This window comes from Pinus tabuliformis, chromosome 9 (assembly GCF_031772625.1).
Source record: "Pinus tabuliformis cultivar Carrire ecotype Pingquan chromosome 9, CPIR1, whole genome shotgun sequence".
Classification (NCBI taxonomy): Eukaryota; Viridiplantae; Streptophyta; class Pinopsida; order Pinales; family Pinaceae; genus Pinus; species Pinus tabuliformis.
Window position 1 is genome coordinate 1,605,313,794 of NC_142307.1, and position 22,414 is coordinate 1,605,336,207.

The following is a 22,414-nucleotide window of genomic DNA, read 5'->3' on the forward strand; positions in this document are numbered from 1 at the left end:
ACCCTTTTTATAACATTGATTACAATATTTTGGATGAGCTTAAGAAATCCCAAGCTAATATCACATACTTCGATTTGCTAAAATTAATGCAGCAAAGAGATCTACTCTTGAAAGCTATGAATGAACAGAACTGCAAATCTCCCACCAATCCAAGTAGTCAAACCAAAACTTCAGTGTCTAGACCCATTAGTACATCCCAATGGCCACTAGCCATGGAAGCCACTCTGTCAAAAGCAAATCGAATGCCCCAAGATGTGAGTGCAGCCATGATAGGAAGGAAATCAGAATCCATGACGCCAGCTTTCCTTATCACATTTGAAATCTTCAACATGAACGTACACAATTGCTTGGTAGATTTCGGTGCCCCGTCCACTATTATGCCTTACGCTATTGCTAAAATACTTCGTGCGATACCTGAGAAAACTGGAACTGGAATTATGCAATTAGATAGAACGAATGTAAAAGTAATTGGGGAATTGAAAGATGTGTTGGTTCAGATGGCTACCAAACCACAGTACACACAAGTCATTGACATAGTGGTAGTCGACATACCTGAGGCTTATGGAATGCTGCTTAGTAGGGACTGGTCAGCAAAACTGAATGGATATTTCTCAACTAATTGGTCCCATCTCTTGCTACCTCAGAAGCGGAAGGGTGATATGCTGAGAGTTGATCGAGAAAGATAAATGAAGTATGTGGTGACGGAATTAAACGGCCCTAATGAACCTGTAATGTTTACCAACTCTATCCTTGGGAATTATAGTTTCAATGTTTGTGCCATGGAAACCTGTTTTGGAGAATTCCATGCAGAGACAGTTGAAGAAACTGTGACAAACACACAGTTGGAAGCTCTCCCCTGCAATCCAACTGATGAATTATCCTGTATTATAGTAGATGATAGGACTAATTTGGTAGAAAGCAGTGCAATTGATGTAACATTATATTCTATATTTTGGACACTCTATTTTGATGGCTCTAAATGCCTTGAAGGTGCAGGTGCTGGGATAATTCTCATTGACCCGCAAGGGAACCAACATTTGATGTCCAGCCAGTTGGAGTTCGTGTGCACCAACAACACAACAGAATATGAAGGCTTGCTGTAGGGCCTGAGAAAAGCCATTGACAATAAGGTAAACAATCTTAAAGTTTTTGGTGACTCACAGATAATTGTGGACCAGGTAAGGAAAAGGATACACTGCAATTCGCCACACCTGGTAAGGTACCAACATGAGGTATGGGGCTTAATTGATAGTTTTGATTCTTTTAATATCACATACATACCTCGAGGGCAAAACCAAGATGCCGATCTGATGGCTAGTATGGCTGCAATTTTTTTTCCTGATTTTAGATTAAAGAAGAATAAATTGTTATGAAACCAGCTCAAGAAAAGATAGAAAAGATAAATCCACGCCTTAGAATTCAGCCTCTTCGAGGGGGCAACCTCCTTTACATTACATAAATGAACAATTCTTGGATGATACAAATGAGAAAACCTCCTTTCTATATATAGGAGTCTAAGGAGTCACAATATAATCCAGCCGACCTAACAATAATAATATAAAGCCACAAAAATAACAATAGAGGGATTCTATGGGGCACAGAAATAACAATATGGGGGTAATAGGGGCACAACAATATAAATAAGGGGTATAACTACAATAGTAATGGGGTAATCACTAGTATTATAGGGACCCAACATGCCCCTCTCCTTCAAAAAAGTGTTGTCCTCAACGCTTGAGTAGTTCTGGATACTTCTGCATAAAATTCTCATCCTCCCATGTGGAATCTTCAGCGGATAAGTTCTTCCACTTGATAAGATACTCTGAAATTGATCGATTTCGTAGCTGTCGAGTTCTTGTTTCTGTGACTGCTTCCGGTTCCAATATAATTTTTCCTTCCTCGTCAAGTTCTGGCAATATTGTTTGAACTGGGAGCTTGTCACCTATAACCTTCTTTAAACATGAAACATGGAAAACTGGGTGCAATCGAGAAGCTGCAGGAAGCTCCAATTTGTATGCCATAGTACCAATCTTTTGCAACACCTTGTACGGACCATAATACTTTGGTGATAATTTATTATCCTTCTTAGCTTGCTTTAGGGACATTTGCTTATATGGTTGTAGCCGTAGGAATACCCAATCACCTACATCAAAACTTCTTTCACTGCGATGTTGATCTGCCTGTTGTTTCATTCTATTTTGTGCCAACACGAGGTTATCCTTTAAGAGTTGGAGGACTTGTTGTTGATGTTCGATGTGATGTTCCACTGCCTGAACCTTAGAATTTTCTCTTAAATATGATGTGATGGATGGTGGTTGATACCCATAAAGTGCCATAAATGGGGTCATTTTTGTTGCTGTATGGAAGGAAGTGTTATACCACCATTCAGCCAGAGGCAACCATTTGACCCATTGTGTCTGTTTATCAGATACAAAGCAACGAAGATATCCTTCCAAACATTTTTTTACTATCTCAGTTTTCCCATCAGATTGAGGATGATAAGATGAGCTATGAGCTAACTGAGTACCAAGACAAGAAAATAATTCTGTCCAAAAATTTCCAGTGAAAATGGGATCTCTGTCACTTACAATAATCTTTGGGTTTCCATGTAGCTTTTGAATTGTTTCCATAAATGCAGTAGAAACTGTACTGGCTTTAAATGGATGTGATAATGCACAAAAGTGTGCATACTTGGTAAGTCTGTCAACTACCACCATGATGACACTCTTTCCCTCAGACTTGGGTAAACCTGTGATAAAATCCATTGAAACCTCCTCCCAACGTTGGCTTGGAATGGATAAAGGTTGTAATAGACCTGGTGTCTTAATTGTTTCAACTTTATTTTGTTGGCAAACCAAACATTCCGCCACAAACTTTTGAATATCTGATTTAAGGCCATCCCAAAAAAATTCCTTCTTAACCCTGTGGTAAGTTTTTAAAAATCCTGAGTGCCCTCCTAAGGGAGAAGTGTGCAATTCCATAAGAATCTTTTGTTTTAGCTGGGAATTCTTACAGAGGTATAAGCGATCTTTGTACCATAACGAATCATTTTGCCAGCTAAATGTATCAGACATACTGGAATCTTGTTGTAGCTTTCGAATAAGTGCCCACACTTCTTCGTCATTCTTCCATTCCTCCCTTGCTTCGTTTATCCAATCTGGTTGGATAATAGAAATGGCGCACAACAATGCTTCCACATCCTCATCCTTTCTTGAGAGTGCATCTGCCACCACATTTTGCTTCCCTTTTTTGTAGATGATTTCAAAGTCATAACCCAACATCTTTGTGACCCACTTTTGTTGCTCTTCAGAGGATAATCTTTGTTCTAAAAAGTATTTAAGGCTATCATGATCCGTTTTTACCTTGAAGTGTCTTCCCATTAGGTAGGGTCGCCATTTCTTAAGTGCATGGAGTATTGCCAACATTTCCTTCTCATAAATAGCTTTGCTTAAAAACTTTCCCTTGATTGGACGACTTTCAAAAGCAATGGGTCTTTCATCTTGCATTAGAACAACACCAATTCCATTTCCTGAAGCATCACATTCCACAATAAAGGTTTTTGTGAAGTCCGGTGTAGCTAAGACCGGTGCTTGGCACATTGCCTCTTTAAGATGTTCAAAGGCCTTTGTTGCTTTCGGAGTCCATGAAAATGCATCTTTCTTCAATAATGTTGTTAGAGGTGCTGCTATTCTCCCATAATTCTTAACAAACTTGCGATAATACCCTGTCAACCCAAGAAATCCTCGCAGATGCTTTATGGATGTGGGGATTTTCCATTCCTTAATGGCTTTAATTTTGCTAGGGTCTACCTTAACTCCTTCATGAGATACAATATGACCCAAATATTCCACCTCCTGGACTCCAAAGAAACATTTGGATCTTTTTGCATATAATTGTTTCTCCTCCAATAGTTGTAGCACCTTGTCAACATGTTCAACATGATCCTTCCAAGACTTGCTGTAGATTAGTATATCATCAAAAAATACTAACACAAATTTTCTAAGGAATGGTTTGAAAATTGAATTCATCAAACCTTGAAATGTTGAAGGTGCATTGGTAAGGCCAAAAGGCATGACCAAAAATTCATAATGACCCTCATGAGTTCTAAATGCCGTTTTCGGAATGTCTTCAATCTTCATTCTGATTTGATGATATCCTGAACGAAGATCCAACTTGGTGAAGTAAATTGATCCATGCAATTCATCCAGTAATTCATCAATGACAGGAATGGGGAACTTATCTTTAATAGTGAGCTTGTTGAGCTCCCTATAATCTGGACACATGCGCCATGATCCATCCTTCTTGTGCACCAATACTACTGGAGCAGAGAAAGAACTTTGACTCGGTTGAATTATACCAGCCTCTAGCATTTCTGCAACCATACGTTCAATTTCACTTTTTTGGACATAGGGATATCTGTACGGCCTGATGTTTGGAGGAACACTTCCTGGAATCAGATGAATAGCATGATCATGATCACGCATAGGTGGGAGACCTTTGGGAGTCTCAAATACCTTGGAATGATTGTCCAGGACTTTTTGGAGATCTGGAGAAATAGATGATTCCAATGTGGAAACATCTAGCGAACATAATTGTGCAATTACACCTCTTTGCTCCTTTTTTAGAAGCTTTGTCATACCATTAGAGCTGATTATCTTTCCTGGTTTCCCTGCAATACCCCTTAATTCAACTTCCTTTCCTTCCGTAGAAAATTTGATGAAAAGTTCTTGAAAATTAAAAGCTATTGTACCCAAGGATTGTAGCCATTGGACTCCTAGTACAACATCAGCACCTCCCATTGGAATGGAAAGCATTGGGCTAGTCAATACATATTCTCCCATGGATAGCTTGATATTATGGCACTTTCCAGAGCAATTTATTGTTCCTCCATTTGCAATCATCACTTGACACTCTGGTGCTGGATATAGGAAGCAATTCAATTCTTTTGCTACCCTACAATGAATAAAATTGTGGGTGCTTCCTGAATCAATCAACACTATTACCTTTTTCTTCTTGATTTGTCCTTCTATCTTGATGGTTTGAGGAGTGGTAATTCCCGCCAATGCATTACAAGATATGGTCGGATTTATTTGTTCTTCATCTAGGCTTTGTTCCTGGAGTATATCTTCTTCTTTTGACCTTTCTTGCTCCTTTTCTTCTTCCTCTTCACAATCTATGTAGAATAATTTCTTCTCAGCACACTTATGACCTTTAGTGTATTTGCTATCACAACTGTAACAAAGCCCTTTTGCTCTTTTTTCTTCCAATTGTTGTGGTGTCAACCTTATAGGTTGTGGAAGACTAGGGGCAACAACACTTCCGTCTTTATAGTTGTGAGTGGTATGCTTCCTGGTTGCCATAATTTTGCTTTCCATTTTTCTTGCTAACCTGAATGCCTTCTCTAATGAATCAGGTTCCCAAAGGCGAACATCATGTTGGATATTATCCTTTAAAGACCCTATGAACACATCAATCCTATGCTCCTCTGGAATATCTTTTACCCTTATGTTCAATTTTTGGAACTCCTCAATGTGCTCCATTATTGAACCCTTTTGTTTGAGACTTATCAATTGGCTAAAAAAAGTGTTGCTTTTTGTATCTTCATAATGTGCTATCAATTCTTCCGTAAAAATTGCCCAAGTGATAAATTTTTTACGAGAGCAAAGCCATTGATACCATACAAACTGATTTGGTTCCAAATATACAGTTGCCATACGTACCTTTTGTGTGTTTTGCACATTATTGAGATCGAAGAACTGCTCCATCTGTAATATCCATGTGGCGGGATCCTTGCCATCAAACTTCCTCATATCGATTTTTGGAATATGGTGGGTCTTCGATCCAACATTAGAGTCTATGGAATCATGATTAACATTGCTTTTGTTCACATCATGAGTTTCCTTTACAACCTTTTCACCATTAGTAAGTATTTCTTGTAGAAAATTTGTCAAATCTGTCTTCAAATCTGCCATGTATGTTTTCAAATCTGTCTTCAAATCTGCCATGCCTGTCTTCAAATTTGTGTTCAAATCTATCTTCAAATTGTCCATCTTAGCTTCCATGCCATTCATCTTAGCTTCCACGCCACTTATCTTAGCTTCTGTTAACTTTTGTGAGCGTGACATTTGTTGCACTTGTTCTTGTAATTTTGATATATCATGTAGCATTTCTTCCTCTTCTTCATGAGTCATGCTAGAGCTTTCAGGTTCCTTACTAGGTGTTTGCATTTTCTTTCCTCGGGGCATCAGTTACCGATAATAATTCTTTACTATGCCCTTTGAATTCCTTCAAACCCAGCTTACACAAAAATTAAAAAATTAAAACTACACACCTTTTTTCACTTTGTAGAAGCCTGATATTGAATCTGATGTATCTCTGTAATTCCAGATCCTCCAATTTTGAAATTGCTACCTGTAGTAGCCTTCTATGTCCTCTTTCCAATGCCACAAGTCTAACCCAATTTGGATTCTCCAAGGAAGAGTTATGCGAAATCTCCCACAGTGACTTGATTATAGACTAGTTCAGTAGAGAGAACTTGTACAATGTGCCACGAGTCACTGTTTCGACCTATGGATCTGAAAAATGCATACAAGAAACTAAAGTCCATCCTCTTTCTGTACCTTCTTATGAAATTTCAATCTGATCCCTTGAGAGAAAGTTATGACGATTTTCCCCAGGTCACCTGTTTTGAATGTAATTCAGGAGTCTGCAAAAAGACCAACTTCCTCAGATCATATCTTCACAAATATCGCGCGAAAAGCTCTGAAATTTGGACCCAAGGTTCAGCGTGATTTCTTCTCAAATGGGTTTTTTTTGCGACTTCTGAAACGTCACAGAAAAAGAGTTATAGCGAAAATGCCACGATGACCTGTTTGGGGCAGTGAAACCCTAGAATCCAAAGCTCTGATACCAAATGTTATGAAACCAGCTCAAGAAAAGATAGAAAAGATAAATCCACGCCTTAGAATTCAGCCTCTTCGAGGTGTAAACCTCCTTTACATTACATAAATGAACAATTCTTGGATTATACAAATGAGAAAACCTCCTTTCTATATATAGGAGTCTAAGGAGTCACAATATAATCCAGCCGACCTAACAATAATAATATAAAGCCACAAAAATAACAATAGAGGGATTCTATGGGGCACAAAAATAACAACATGGGGGTAATAGGGGCACAACAATATAAATAAGGGGCATAACTACAATAGTAATGGGGTAATCACTAGTATTATAGGGACCCAACATAAATGCTATGTTGAATTGATTTTCAAACCATCCATGCCTGATAACATCTCAAATTGGTAGGTGTTCGAAGATGACGAGCAAATCCTTGAGTTCTTGCATTACGAGAAGACATTCAAGAATGCAGTCATTGATGAAAAGGAGCATGACAGGCTTATGAATGAGAGGGAAGATGAGGAAAAGGATCAGTCCAATATGATTCCCAAGTCAGTTGTCAAGATGGAGCACTTGTATGACCTGCATGGTAAATTTAAGAATCCGACTAACTGCAAAATGAATAGCTCATCCATGAAGAATTGGTTAACCTAGGAACCAAAGAAGACCCAAAAAATGTCAATTTGGGCTTGGGGTGCTCTCCACAAGAGAAGCCTTCATTTGTTAAGCTGTTTAAAGAGTACAAGGACATCTTTTCATGGACATATGGCGACTTAAAAACCTTTGATACCAATGTTATGCAACATGTAATTCCTTTGGAAAAGGAGGCTAAGCCCTACCAACAAAAGCTTCACAAGATGCATCCCAGCCTAGAACCGTTGGTGAAGAAAGAATTAAACAAAACGCTGGATGCTAAAATCATTTTTCCGGTCAGACACACCCACTAGGTAGCCAATCTCGTGCCAGTAAGAAATAAAAATGGAGACATCAGGTTGTGTATCAATTTCAGAAACCTAAAAAAAGCATCACAAAAGGATAACTATCATGTCCCTTCTATGGAACACATTCTTCAGTGCGTTTCTAGGTTTGAAATGTTGTCCCTATTAGATAGGTTTTCAGGATATAACCAAGTGTTGGTGTCTAACGGGGATTAGCTTAAGAAAACCTTCAACACTAAATGGGCCACTTACGCATATCTTAAAATGCCTTTTCAACTTATTAATGAGGGCACCACATTCCATAGAGCTATGGACATAGCTTTCCGAGGGTTTATTAACAAATCAACATTGATTTACATGGATGACATCACGGTGTATTCATATCAAAAAGGGGATCATATTTATCACCTGAAACAGATTTTCGAAAGATGCTGAAGATACAAAATCTCGTTGAATCCCAAGAAGAGCATCTTTGTAGTTACAGAAGGGAAACTACTGGGTCATATCTTCTCTAAAGAGGGGATTGTTATTGATCCTGAAAGAATAGAGAACATCATCAGAATACAACCCCCTGCAAATAAACATGCAATGCAATATTTCTTCAAGAAGATCAATTTCGTTAGGAAATTTCTCTCAGGTTTCACAGAAATAATGTGTCCCATGAAGCTAATGATGAAGAAAGACGTTGTGTATAGATGGAGCGATGAAGCTAAGAAATTGTTTCAGCAAATTAAGGAGGCCATCGCAGAAGCTCCTGCGTTGGTCAGCCCCAATTTCGACAAGGAATTCTTTTTGTACACTTTCACCTCTGATGTTTCATATGCCGCAATCCTCACCCAAAAAAATGATGATGGCAATCAAGTCCCTATCTATTATATGAGCTCTAATCTTCAAGAAGTGGAACTGAACTACCTAGATGTGGAGAAACACGGCTTTGGGGTTTTTAAAGCCGTAAAACACTTCCGCCCTTATTTATTAAAGGCTAGGACTAAAGTAATCGTTCCCCATCCTGCCGTAAGAGCCCTCTTTGTGCAGAAAGAAATGGGTGAATGGAGAGGGAATTGGATAACCGCACTTCAATAATTCGACCTTGAGATTAAGTCGACGAAGATAGTTCGAGGGCAGAGATTGTGTAGGCTAGCAGCAGAAGCCTTGGTGGATAAAGAAGGGGCATCTGAAGAGCCAAAAGTGCAGAGCATGCAAAATGCACAAGTAGAATTTAGGGAGGAGCCCTTGTGTATTAATGAGACGCTGATGTAAGAGCGCGAAACATCAGAAGCCCTTTTGGATCCTGAGTTGTGGTATTATGAAATATGCTTTTATCTAACACAGGGAGTGCTCAGATTGAAATCTAATTAGTATCACTTGGCCAATGACACATTATACAAAAAAATTATGATGGAATATGGCTGAGGTGTTTGGAAAAAGATGATGTTGATCATGTCTTGAAGGAAATGCATGACGGCCCAACACGTGGTCACTACAGTAGAGAGACCACTACTCACAAAATATTAAGAGCTGGATATTATTGGCCCACAGTGTTCAGAGACTCGCATGCCTACGCTCAGAAATGCAAGGTATGTCAAACTACTAGTAGACGAGAAAGAAAGCCAGACATTCCCCTCAGGCCCGTTACGATTTATCACTCGTTCCAGAAATGGAGCCTAGATGTCATAGGTGATATCACTCTGAACTCTTCACAATAACATAAGTATATACTCACGGTGACCAACTACTTCACCAGATGGACCAAATCCATCCCACTTCAGAAGGTAAATGAAGACAAGGTAATATCATTTATTAAGAAATTGATTATCAACAGGTTGGGCATCCCTTACGCTCTCATATTTGACAATGCTTCTTACTTTCCATCACTGAAACTGACTGAATTTGCTTTTATAAATCAATTCACATAAGGTATGCATCAAGCTATTACCCCCAGGGAAATGGAATTGTGGAGTCCTCAAATAAAAACCTCATCCGCATAATTCGTAAATCTATTGCTGATAGCTAGAGGAATTGGCACAACGCTCTAACAAATGCCCTTTGGGCCGATAAAGTCACCCCAAAAGTGGCATTAGGAAACTCCCCATACTTCCTCGTCTATGGACAGGAAGCCCTCTTGCCTCCCAACATTACCCTTCCCTCCTTACAGCTCTCCCAAGCTTCAAGAGGGACCCCTTCAGCCTTACTTCAAGAAAGGATCAACTAACTAGTGAGGCTAGAGGAATTGAGAGATAAAGCCATAAATAATTTCAGAAATCACCAAATGATTGTGAAGAGATGGTTTGATCGCCATCTGGCAGGAGATAAATATTACTAGGTAGGAGAGCTAGTCCTGAAATGGGACAAGTTGAATAAGCCAAAAGGTAAACACACGAAATTCCAACACTTATGGCTGGGCCCATTCCAAATTGAGGAGAAAATTGGTCAGGGGACTTATAGATTGAAAACTTTACAGGGAGACACTAAAAAACTCCATGTTAATGGCCAACATCTTAAGAGATACTTCCAGTAACCACCACATGGTGGTTACTTCTTGAGTAGGTTAGGATTCATTTTTATTTTTTTTGTTAGCTTAGTTATCTTTTCATCCCTTCTGTTCTTGTTATTTCCATAAAGTTTACTTTCCTTTGAATTTCAGTTCTTTTCAGCCAACGGATTTCGGTCCTCCACTCTCGTTTTCACTTCTATAACTTTCTTCAGACTGCCATCATTCATCACCTTTAGCTTTGGCCTCCCTCATTAACCTGTTGATGAGTCTACCAGTCCTAAATTCATCGTTGCCTTGCAAATCAAACAAACTTTCAATGAGCCTACGAGAACTTGAAAATCAATTGTGGAATTCAAATCGAAGCCACTCATTTAGCATCTATTGGGAACTAGGTAAGGTCTATTGATAACCTGGATACCTGGAGCATGTAGGGGCATCTTTATAAAACGAAAATATGTATAAGAACAGCTGGACGGCCGTGGCGAAATGCTGCATTTTTAAAATATCTCGCTCAGACCTAGCCTATACTTGCCTGTAAGGTTTGCAGTTATTCTCCATTAGTCCCATCCACCACACTAAGTTTTCCAATACCTGTCATCTACAAGTAAACATCCTTTCATGGGCTGAGCTCACTATCATATACCTTGTGGCAAATCCAATTGTGCTCTAGTCCTTATGCCTGAAACTGGAAGGACTTATGTAAAATAAATGAAATGTTGAGTCCTTGTGCTAATCTGGAAGGACAGGTTGTTTGGGAAGCCGGTTAGAGTAGGGACTATTGCTGGGCTCAGTGTACCGGTTGACACAGCAAGCCCAACCTTGCTTAATCGGTTTAAAAATATGGCATGATCCATGACTGTGCCCCATTCAATCATACGAAAATATAGCACTGAAATTCTTACATAAAGTGCAGATAAACATATCTACATCAAGTTTGATGATGCAATAAAGAGATGAGGTACACACCTAAACAGGAATTGGTAGACCGGTGATGGCCCTGAAAGGATTTTGAAAGTAGAAAAACAGGTAAAGGAAGGTCAATAAATCCCATAATACTACCATTAGAGAATGCCTGTCAAAACCCTATCAGTAAGTTGAAGCTATTTGTCTTTATCCCACCTGAAGTAATTAATGTTGAAGTGGAACCCATGCATGTCCATCTATATAGTTTACATTTCAAGTTTATCTTAACACCCCAATGTTCTATTGATCCAAGGTTTATTTGGAGACATAGACAACTGGTTCTCCCAATGGTTCGCCATTTGTTGTGGCCACAACCACCTCCCTATTAAAACTTGCTCTGGCAGCAAATTTGAATGGGTCCCTAGAAGTTGTTCCTACACTTCTCCGAATGATCTATTTTTTGACTCTGTGCTGAGTCAAAGATTCAACTCTTAATGGTCAAGACCCCTTTAATAGATCTCTGCTGCATGGTTCATTCATGACCTAGCCCAACCCTTCATTCATTTTCTTGATCGGGACTTTTCAATCCCCATAAACCTTCACGGTGCTCTATGCTCACGCATATAACCAACCCCCACTCTTTATTATGGTTGTATTTGGATTCAACCCACAAAACCTTCTACCGCACCTTTATTCCCACTCTTTATAATGGAAATGCTTCGCAAAACATGCATAACATACCATTTTTCACTTATCGCAATCAACATTGACACACAATGCGTACCATGACACACCGGACTCGATGACGTTATTAACGATAATATATATTTTTTCGGGTCCGGAGCCGTTCGCATATCACAATCAGCAGGATTCAAAGCCGAGCCATAAGGCCGATGCGATACAGTGGACCCAATAGGACTATCATGTATAATACATACATTATCGGGACTGCTTCCCCAATCGCATATCACAATTGGCAGAACCCAAGGGTTATATATAAGGTGTGTTGTGATATACTAGACACTCTGATAACTATGAATTCAGGTATATAGTATTTCAAGTCTGGCCTTATGGTCGGATGCAGGTTTTCCCGTGTATTCCCATGTTTTCAATAAAGTGTTGTGGTCCAGTATTTAAAAGGAAAAGCCCATAGGGCGGACCCACCGGGACTATTAAGCGCAACATAAATATATTTTGGGTCCGGAGCCCATCACATATTACAATCGGGCTTCGATGAAACCCAAGGTCCATTCACTCACCATTGAAGCATTGTGATGAGATATGGTGGACCTGACAATAACTATAGGCCCGGGTGTATATCATTTGAAGTCCAGCCTTATGGTCGGCTGTGGGTTTTCTCGTGTTTTCCCTATGTTTTCGATAAAGCGTTCCGATCCGGGTTTTCAAAGGGAAATCTCATATGGCAGACCTGAGGGGATTATGAACTGTGGCACATATATATTTCGGGTCCGGCCAATCGCAAGTTGCAATTGGTAGAGCCCAAAGCTTAGACATAAGGCACTATGCGATTAACGTACTCGACGATAATTATACACCTGGGTATATATTATTTGAAGTCCGGCCTTATGGCTCGGTCACGGATTTTCCCGTGTTTTCCTGTGTATTGCGATAAAAGGCTGTGGTCTAGGTTTTCAAGGGGAAATCCCATAAAGTGAATGGTCCACTTTTGAAGCATTGATTAAGCAATCCTTGAGTAAAAATGAATATTATGGGGAAATGAAATATGCGTCACAATAGGCTCGGTGGTTTGATAATTATAGTTGCTATGCGTTGCAAGATTAAATAGAACCTGTGGCTAAATGCAAAGTTTATTTATAATCATATTGTCATGTTGCATAATCATAAAACTAATGTTAATTATCTCTGCAGGCAAGGAGTGAAAGATGCATGAGGGGATCAGGAGAGTTCATATATGCGGATGTGTTCCATTTAAAGATCCGGCCTTAGGCATTCTCGGTCAGGTTTCCACATGTTGCCTGTGTATCCCGAAAGCGAAATTGTCCCAGTTTTCATCATGAAGAGATGACACATAGTCATCATCTTCTAATCAACATCCTTTCATTTCCCTAGGAAATGAAGCGCTCCGGCAGATATGCCTTTTACGTGCCGGCGGTTACACCAGTTGTTCTATGTCTGTGTATTTTGATTTGTATATTGAAAAAATAAGGGAGGTGAAAAGTTAAAGGGAGACCGAGGGTCATCTCCTTCGGCATAAATATTACCTCCGGAGATGAGAGGGGGGCTTTTTGTTTGGAGAACAACTTTGATTTATTGTGAATAAAGAAGACTGTTTGGTCGAGAAAGAGCCTTTTTCAAATTCATTTGCCTCTCCTTTCATGTGTTTAGAATCAGGATGTTTTTTCTAGCATAAATATAAATGTGATTTGTTTTATGCATATTGATAATAGACAGTTCGTGACTAATCTTGGTTATTCAAATATGATTTTTTACCATGGTTAATTCATGAGTGATTGTTGATTCAAGACCTTGTTAAACATCAGTTGTAAGTTTTATTTGTATGGAAAGGAATGTGTGTTCCTGTATAAGTAATTTGATTGCAATTAAGATTTAATAAAACCTTCTTGATCTATGAAATAGTGATTGATTCATTTGGACTTGGAATCTATATATGATGTTTAATCTCTTTTGTTATACTCCTGCAGGATAGATTAGAATAGTTAGGATTAGCATAAGTAGTTAATATTAGTGTAGATAGGATTTGATACTTATAGGTTAGTTATTTCTCTTTGTTGATTTAATTGAAGTCACCCTCCAAGAAGCAACCTTTCAACACATATAATAGTTTACGGGGTCCTTTAAAACCCATTGGAACTAGCCGTTCCAAATGAAAGTAGATCTAATTGGGGGTCTGCAATCGAGTTAGTTCCTCTTGTTGGCATAGTAGAAAATCGCCTTGTCAAAAGTGTGATATAAAAATTATGATATGAAATATTGACAAAAAGTTATATCGGGGATCTTATATCGCAAGTTTCCTATCGGGAAAGCTTATGATCAAATTTTTCGATATGGATGATGCGATATGGATGGTACGATATTGTGAAATTTTTTATCGAAGATTGGAGAGGATGGGAGTATTGCATGATCGAAGATATTTGATGCATTCATATGAAAACACCTTCGATATGCGATGTAGAATGGACACGATAATTTTATTAAATGAATTCAATCCCTTATCGGATCCAGGATATCAGAACTTTCAAATGTATGTCCCAATTGAAATTGCGATTTTATGAGTGGATGCAATATATTTTAAAACTGAATTTAAATTCCATATGACGTCTAGGACATCAAAACTTTTGAAACATGTGCTTCAACTAAATTTGCGATTTATAAACAGATGTGATATCTTTTAGAACGAAAATTAGATGTGTTATCGTGTCCAGAATTTGGTGGATATCATAATACTTCAATTGACGCTATATATGAAATGTCTCGACATTTGAATGCTCTAATAATGCTATATGGCAATACAACGAGATTGGGAAGTTATTAAAGTATTCGAAATAAAAGTTCCCAACTCAATTTTGCTTTCTTTAAAAACTCCATTCAATAATTTGATTAACGATCGGATTATTCGATTGGAGGAAGATGTTATCGCGAATTTCTTATGAAGAGATTTGCGGTATTATAATGATCCAACATGAATTTCTTGATAATGTTTTTTTTTTCTTAAGTCTGAATGGAATTTTAAGGAAATATGTAAGGAAAATTAATGAATCCTCAAATTTTGACAAAACAACTAATACTTCCCTGAACATGCTGCAAATTTGAAATAGTTTCCTTCTTGTTTCAAGTTTCCAAAATGAATAAAAACCTTGAAAAGAAATAGAACAAGAATAAAGAATTACCATTGAAAAAGGTAAAACTAACCATAGATGACGATGAGCCTATAAATGTATACCTGGAAGAAAATTGACTAAAAATTTTACCTTATGAGTCTTCAAGTTCTCCCAAATTTTCCCAAAGTTTTCATATGTTCATCATCACCTACTTTTAAATCTAAAATGCTATGTAATGAATTTTCCAAATTTCATCCACCTCCAATTTACATCAGAAAACATGAGTGGTGGCGAGTTCTTTTTCAGAAATACTTATGAATCCAAAATTGTCAAGTTGCAGCAAATTCTTGGAATTTCTGTATGATTTTTTAGATGAATTTTTTGCAAGACAAGACAATTAAAGGTTTCATAAATATGTATGATCTGATTTTTCAAGAGCCTCTAAAATGTACTAAGTCGTTTTTCCAAAAATGAAAGGGGAGGCATGGAAGAAGTCAAATTCATTACTTGCTTTATTGAAAATCTGAAATAATGAAATAAGTGAAAACATAAAATAAATCTAATTTAAATTAATCTATTCATATTTCTAACTTAATGAAGGAAACATGACTAGGTATAGTCATACTTCCAATGTAACCATGTAAGCATTATATTTCCTGCATGTATGTACAAATCAATTATTAATAACAAAAATACAAAGAAAATTAAATTAAAAATAATAAATCTAAATTTAAAATGTATAATTACTGTTAGCAGTTTATTTATAATTAACTTCTCTTGAATTCCATTTCCAATTGAATTTCAATTGGATCATAGAAACCTTGATGAATTTCTATTAATGATTGGAAAGGATTTAAAAGAGGGGATGACATGCTAGATTGTGGAAACGAGTTTTTAGATACAATGGCCTGCATAAATTTGTTAGTGTTATGTACAAATTTTAAAATATTAATAATCTTCCATGAAGGACAACTTTCCAACTATTTCTCAAAGAGGCACTGAAAAATAGATGAAAATTTGTTAAATACAATGGAAGATTATTAATTGAATCAGATTGTTGGCCATATTGTGAAAATACACTCTCTTGTTGACACTGCCTTTGAGAAGGTAGTAATTGATAAGAAATGAACATCAGTCGAAATTGGAAGAGAAATAGTTCTTGACATTCACAATTAAGACTTGAAACTTCATTTTCCCATTTAGACAATACATCAATTGAGTGCTCAATACTAAGCTGCTCAATATGTCAGCACAAATTATCTAAAAATTGAAAATTAAAAACAGAAAAGAAATTTGAATTTAAACAAAATAAATGAAGGAAAAATAATAAAATCAAATCATAGTTTACACTAGTGTTATAATTATTGTTACAACACAATTCAGATTGATTTAAAATAATTTCAATTTCGCAAGACTTGGTCAGAATAATAGAATTTGAATGATTCTTAGTACAAACTTGTGAATTAGAAAGAGAATCATGGCTATGAATAGAAATGAGATCTTGATTGTTATATAAATCATAGATTGGAATGTTTTCTTGAATGTTTTTTTTTTCTGAATACGACTAATTCTATTATCATACAAAACAGAGATACATATAGAGTATAGTGGGCAAGGCTATGGAGATTTACCTATCAGCCTTCTTCTTGCCCTGATTACAGTTCCAAAATTGAGCAAAATCAAAAATTGGAATTCGATACTCGGCCACTGAAGACACATAGACTCTGAACAGACACCAGGACCATGGACTGACCCAGACAAAGACAGACAAACACATGAACAATTACATCTGACACATTGACATAGATGCCGATGCCACTTGGCAGAATCATAAACAGAAAACCCAAGAAAAGCAGCTGAGGTTACCGGGAGCGAGCTCATTCCTCATCGGTGGTATAGGGCACCTCTTCTACTCGGCACCCGAAACGGAGAGAATCATCAGAGTCTGAGAGAGGGATGACCGCGCCAGAGGTCCCCTCCTGTGCTGGCCTGCTTGGACCAGCAAGCGCTGAAGGACCGGCAGCAGGGACGCAATCCTTAGCTGGGCGCGCGAGGTCAATTCCGAACTCTCGTTCAGGGGCCAGACGACTAGTTCCTGCCCTAACCGGATGGCACGCGATGGGGGATTCCTCTCTACTGTAGCGTTGCCAATCCGGTAAAGGCTCTGCCCCTCGCACAGGATGGCTTGCTGCAATAATTGTCTCTGCCTCCGCGCTTTGAGAGACTCCAGGCTCAATCATAATGGAAATTACCAGAGTAGAATTGGCTTGAGGGCAAGGGAGCCTATACCTTAGCGTGGGAGGCTCCGTCTGACCCTCCTCTGTTCGAGTGCTTCTACCAGCACGTCCGCCACCTTCCTCATTGCTTCCTTGGAACCTCTGAGGCACTGACGTAACTTCAATGGAGGAGGAAGGCGAAATGTGGCCTTGCCGCTGCGTGGAGGCCCTGCCTCTGGTTCCCCCTCGCCTGCTGCACATGCGCGGCCTTTCCCTCTGCATTTCTGGCTTTTCCAAATGCACCCTCAAGCAGGCACCCGGAGCTTCTTCAGCGCTAAGGACAAACACAATCTCAGCGCAGTTGCAGGGCGTGCTCGTCCCTTGCCCTGAAACCGGCAGAATGCACTTCGATTCCTCGCCCTCTTTCTCCTCTGAGCGCAGCAGGGCATCAACGTAATGCCAGCCCATATTCCTCTGCGGAACAAACCCTCTCCCGTTAAATTGCTCCATTGCACCGTTAGCCAAGCAGCTCGCGCGAGCTGAGAAGACAGGCATTAATGCCTTCGGCCGTCGGACTGCATGCGGGTTGATATCCCGCCTCACCTGGTACCGTCTGTCGTCACGGGCCTGCCACCTGCCCACGTGACCGCTAACGCCATCAACACGTCGCTCCTGCACCCGCATCCGGGAGGGTGAGATCCTTCTGCGCCAGGGAAATGCAGTCATTTTTAAGCTTGTCATCTTCTGATGTATCCAGAGATCCTGCGAAATATAGAATGCACTGAGATGCTCCTTGGTTGGCTAGTCTATCTGCCACTTTGTTCGCTGTTCTTCTTACGTGCTTGAAGGTTATACTTTGGGGATTTTGTAGCTTTTCCTCCAATGATTCCAGTCTGCTTAGTAGCCTCCAGCTCGTGGCCACCTTGACAGCTGGCGTGCCTGCCTGAATTCTTTGAGCGGCATTGATAAGAATTAAGGAATCTCCCTCCACTTCCAATGGGAAGTAGCTATTTTGTTCTGCAAGGCATATGCCCCTCCATAATCCTTCTAATTCAGCTACATTGTTGGTGTCTTTGCCAAGTGAGCCATAGAAGATCTGCATTATTGCCCCTGTATGATTTCTGAAAATTCCTCCATAGCCCGCGTGCCCTGGATTACCTTTGGCTGCTCCATCAAAGTTTAACTTGTAGGTGGCATTTGCTGGAGGGGACCAGCTGGTAGGAGAGGCGATGCTGTTGGAGGTTCGGGTGCTTTCCTTCGTTATTGCTGAGAGGTTCATATTCCATGCCTTCAGAATCCTGCGTTCCGTTGGAGAGTCTGGCATATCTGCATCTGACCAGGTTTTGATGGCAAGAGTTTCTTGCAGGTGTTTGTTTAGGATCAGCCATAAGGCGTCTATGGACCGGGAGGAATTGTTAAAGATTCTATGATTTCTTTCCTTCCAAAGAGTCCAATATATGAATCCTGGTAAGAGGCTCCACAGAGAGTTAAGAAGCTGACTCTTGAAGGGGTTTTTGGGCCAATTTCTTAAATTCTCGGTTATATCTTCTGTCCTGGCTGCTGATCTCATATTGCAAGTTTCAACTTTCCTCCATATTTGCGCTGCTAGCTGACATGTTTCCATGAGATGACCGATTGTCTCAGAGTGAAGGTTGCAATTTGGGCACCTTGATGGCCCTACGAATCCGCGCTTTACCAGGTTGTCCCAAGTGAGTATTCTTCTTTTGCTGAGAAGCCATAGGAAGGTAGAGATTTTGGGCCATAGTCCTGGCTGCCAGACCTTTTCCCAGATGTGGTCCTTATCGATTTGGTTGTCGGTGTATCTGAGCTGGTGTGCCTCTTTGGTGGTGAAAGTTCCTTTAGGCTTATGGCCCCATCTAAGTCGATCCTGTTGAGTGGAGTATCGGATTCTTCTGTATGATAATTCTTGATCTATGTCCACATATGTTTCTCCTAGCCAATCTCTCTGCCAGAGACTGGCCTGCTTCCAGGTTCTGAAGTCGTGACTTGCGGATTGTTGCCAGAATTGATGGACATGAGTGAGGTGTGCTTGCTGCATCTGCGCTTGCCAGAGAGGCTTTTGAAATACTGTAGCCAGCTTGGGGAGCTGCTGCCAAGAGTCCTCCCAGAATCTTGCCGTATTGCCGGAGTGTATTTCCCAGAAACTATGTTCTTGAATGAACTTACTGTGGGGTTTGGCTGCGTTCCATATAGGTGATCCTTGAGTAGTGGAGTTGATTCTGATTAAATCATTCCATTGACTGCCTGGTGCATATTTGGCCTGCCATAGTTTGGCCCATGGTGAGTTAGGCTTGGTGATCCAGTTCCACCACATTCGAGCTCCCATAGTATTGTTGCTTTGTATAGGATCTCGCAGACCTAGGCCACCTTCCGACTTGGGTTTACAGACATCCTGCCAATTTACAAGCGCCCATTTCCTATTCAAGCCAGATGACCCCCAAAGGAAGTTACGCTGAAGATTGCGAATGGTTTTTAGAACCCACTTTGGGGCGGCCAAGAGTGAAAAGAGGTACAAAGGCATGGCTTGAAGGACCGATTTGATCAGAACAAGCCTGCTGGCAATGTTGAGAGCCCGGAAAGTCCAAAGAGAGAGTTTGGATTCGAGCTTATCTAGAAGAGTCTGCCAGGAGGAATGCTTTATAGCCGCAGCGGCCAGGGGAGCCCCTAAGTAGGTCGACGGAAGCTTGGAGATAGTGAATCCCATTATTCTGGCTATGTTTCTTTGAGTGGAGGGGGGAGTGTTAAAGAAGTAGAGCTGGGATTTCGAGGCATTGATGGAGGTACCTGAAGCTTTGGAGAAAATGGAAAGCAGGGATTTAAAGACAGAGGCTTCTTGCGAGGATGGGTGTCCAAAGAGCATGGTGTCGTCAACAAACTGCTGGTGGGATTGAGGGGGAAGGCCATGAACAGAGATGCCTTTGAGCATTTGGGAGGAGACAGCTGCCTTTAGCAATCTACCCAGCCCTTCGGCCATAAGGACAAAGAGGAAAGGCGACAGAGGGTCCCCTTGTCTTATGCCCCTAGATGGCCGAAAGGGAGAGGAAGGAGAACCATTTAACAGAACTGAAAAGCTCGGAGAGGAGATCAAATTGATAATCCATCTTGTCCAAGTGTGACTGAAGCCAAAAGCTAAAAGCATTTTTTGTATGTAGTTCCAACTGAGCTTGTCAAAGGCTTTAGATAAATCTAGTTTTAGAAGCATACCTGGCTTTTTTAGAATCTTGAGAGAGTGAATCACCTCATTTGATAAGATGATGCCATCCATGATCTGCCGCCCTTCAACATAACCTGTTTGTTCCGGCGAAATGAGTAAGGGCAGGAGAGGTTTGAGCCGATTTGCAATGACCTTGGTGATGAGTTTGTATATTACATTGCATAAAGCGATGGGTCTGTAGTTTTCAGGCTTACTTGGTTCAGCACACTTGGGGACTAATGCTATAAAGGTGGTGTTGAGGGCCGGGAGAATCCAATGCATGCTTCTTGATTCTTCCACCAGTTCCCAGACCTCTTCCTTGATTAGCTCCCAAAATTCATGGTAGAAATTGGCTGTAAAGCCGTCTGGCCCAGGGGCTTTGCCGTCCTTGAGCTGGTTCATGGCCTCTTCAATTTCTTTTAGAGATGTGGGCTGTAGCAATTTGTTGTTGTGCTCTTCTGTTATTATTCGAGGAATATGCTGAGTGATGGCCCTAATTTCCGCGTCCCTGTTTCCTGCCGGCTCTTTAAGGATGTCTTGAAAGTAGTTTGTAAATTCCTTTTCCATGTCTTCGTGGGCTTCGACTCGCTCTCCTTGTTGGTTGTTGATGAAGGTGATGTTGTTGTGCATACGCCTTTGGAGAGCTGTCCTGTGAAAAAATTTGGTGTTCTTTTCTCCTTCTTTTAGCCAGCTGATTCGCGATTTTTGTCGCCAGAGTATTTCTTCTTGTTTCCTCCGTTCTTCTATTTGATGCCAGAGGATTTGCTCTTGTTGGGACTGTTCCTCTGTTCGGCCTTCTTTAATGATATCTTGCTGTAGTGCTTCCATTTGCTTTTCCAACTTTTGTCGATTTTCCTGTATGTTGCCAAATTGTGTTCTATTCCAATTTTTGAGGACTTGTTTTAAATTTTTTAACTTTTGTTGGAATTGATACATTTTGGCTCCTTCTGGTGGCCTGTAGGACTTCCATGCTTCTTCTACTATTTGCTTGAATTTTGGGTTTGTAAACCAGAAGGCTTCAAATCGGAAAGGCCTATTGCATCGTGTACCAGGCCGAGACCATTGGAGCATTATGGGCCAGTGGTCCGATCCTCCGTGGGGCAAGATGGATGCATTGAAGTCTCCTCCTAGATGGATTGCATTATCTGAGAGGAGGAACCTGTCTAGCCTGGAAGCAATATGATTGGTGCCACTGCGCTTGTTAGTCCAAGTGAAGATCCCATTGGTGGTTGGAATGTCCATTAGGTGGTTGTCCTGAATAAAATCTCTGAGTCCTTTGCTGTCATTTTCTAACCTTGTTCTACCACCTGTCTTCTCCTCCAGCGATTGTATAATGTTGTAGTCTCCTCCACTGATCCAGAGCGGGAACTGTCTGTGCTCATTAAGAATGGAGATCGTTTCCAACAGATCCAATTTCTGCTGTATGTTTTGCGGAAAGTATACATTTGAAAGGTGCCCGTGGATATTTGTTCCTATTAGATGAAAGGATGCTTGAATGAGGAAATGGGTGGCATGGAAGTCATAAAGAGTAAGGATCTGTGGATTCCATAGAATGGCGAGTCCACCCGAAGCCCCTGAGGCATCTACTGACATTGAGCTGCTGCCTGCCCAAATCTTATTTCGAGCTTTCTCCATAGCGGTTGTGCTGCTTTTGGTTTCTTGAAGAAAAACTAGGGAAGGTTTTTCTTGTTGTATCAAGTTCTTGATCATCCTGAGTTTTGAGGGGCTGTTGAGTCCTCTCACATTCCAGGAGATGAGCTTCATGGTAACTGGGATGTGGGTTTGTAGTACTTGGTCAACTTAGGGAATCTCCCTGATTCCATAAGTAATTCTCCCACTGCGATGGTTCGCTGTAGATCCGTTTTGCGTCCCCTCTTCTTGGTTTCTTTGAGGTTCTTTTTTCCATCCCATGGACTTCCTCCCTGTAT

At 40.2% G+C, this 22,414-nt stretch overlaps 1 protein-coding gene across 1 annotated transcript; it reads right to left on the minus strand.

Moving 5' to 3' along the window:
* Window positions 1-17,930: 17,930 nt before the first annotated feature.
* LOC149154915 (uncharacterized) lies at window positions 17,931-22,121 on the minus strand. The gene has a single exon (XM_089444251.1). The coding sequence runs from the start codon at window positions 22,119-22,121 to the stop codon at window positions 17,931-17,933; it is 4,191 nt and encodes a 1,396-aa protein (XP_089300377.1).
* Window positions 22,122-22,414: the final 293 nt, after the last annotated feature.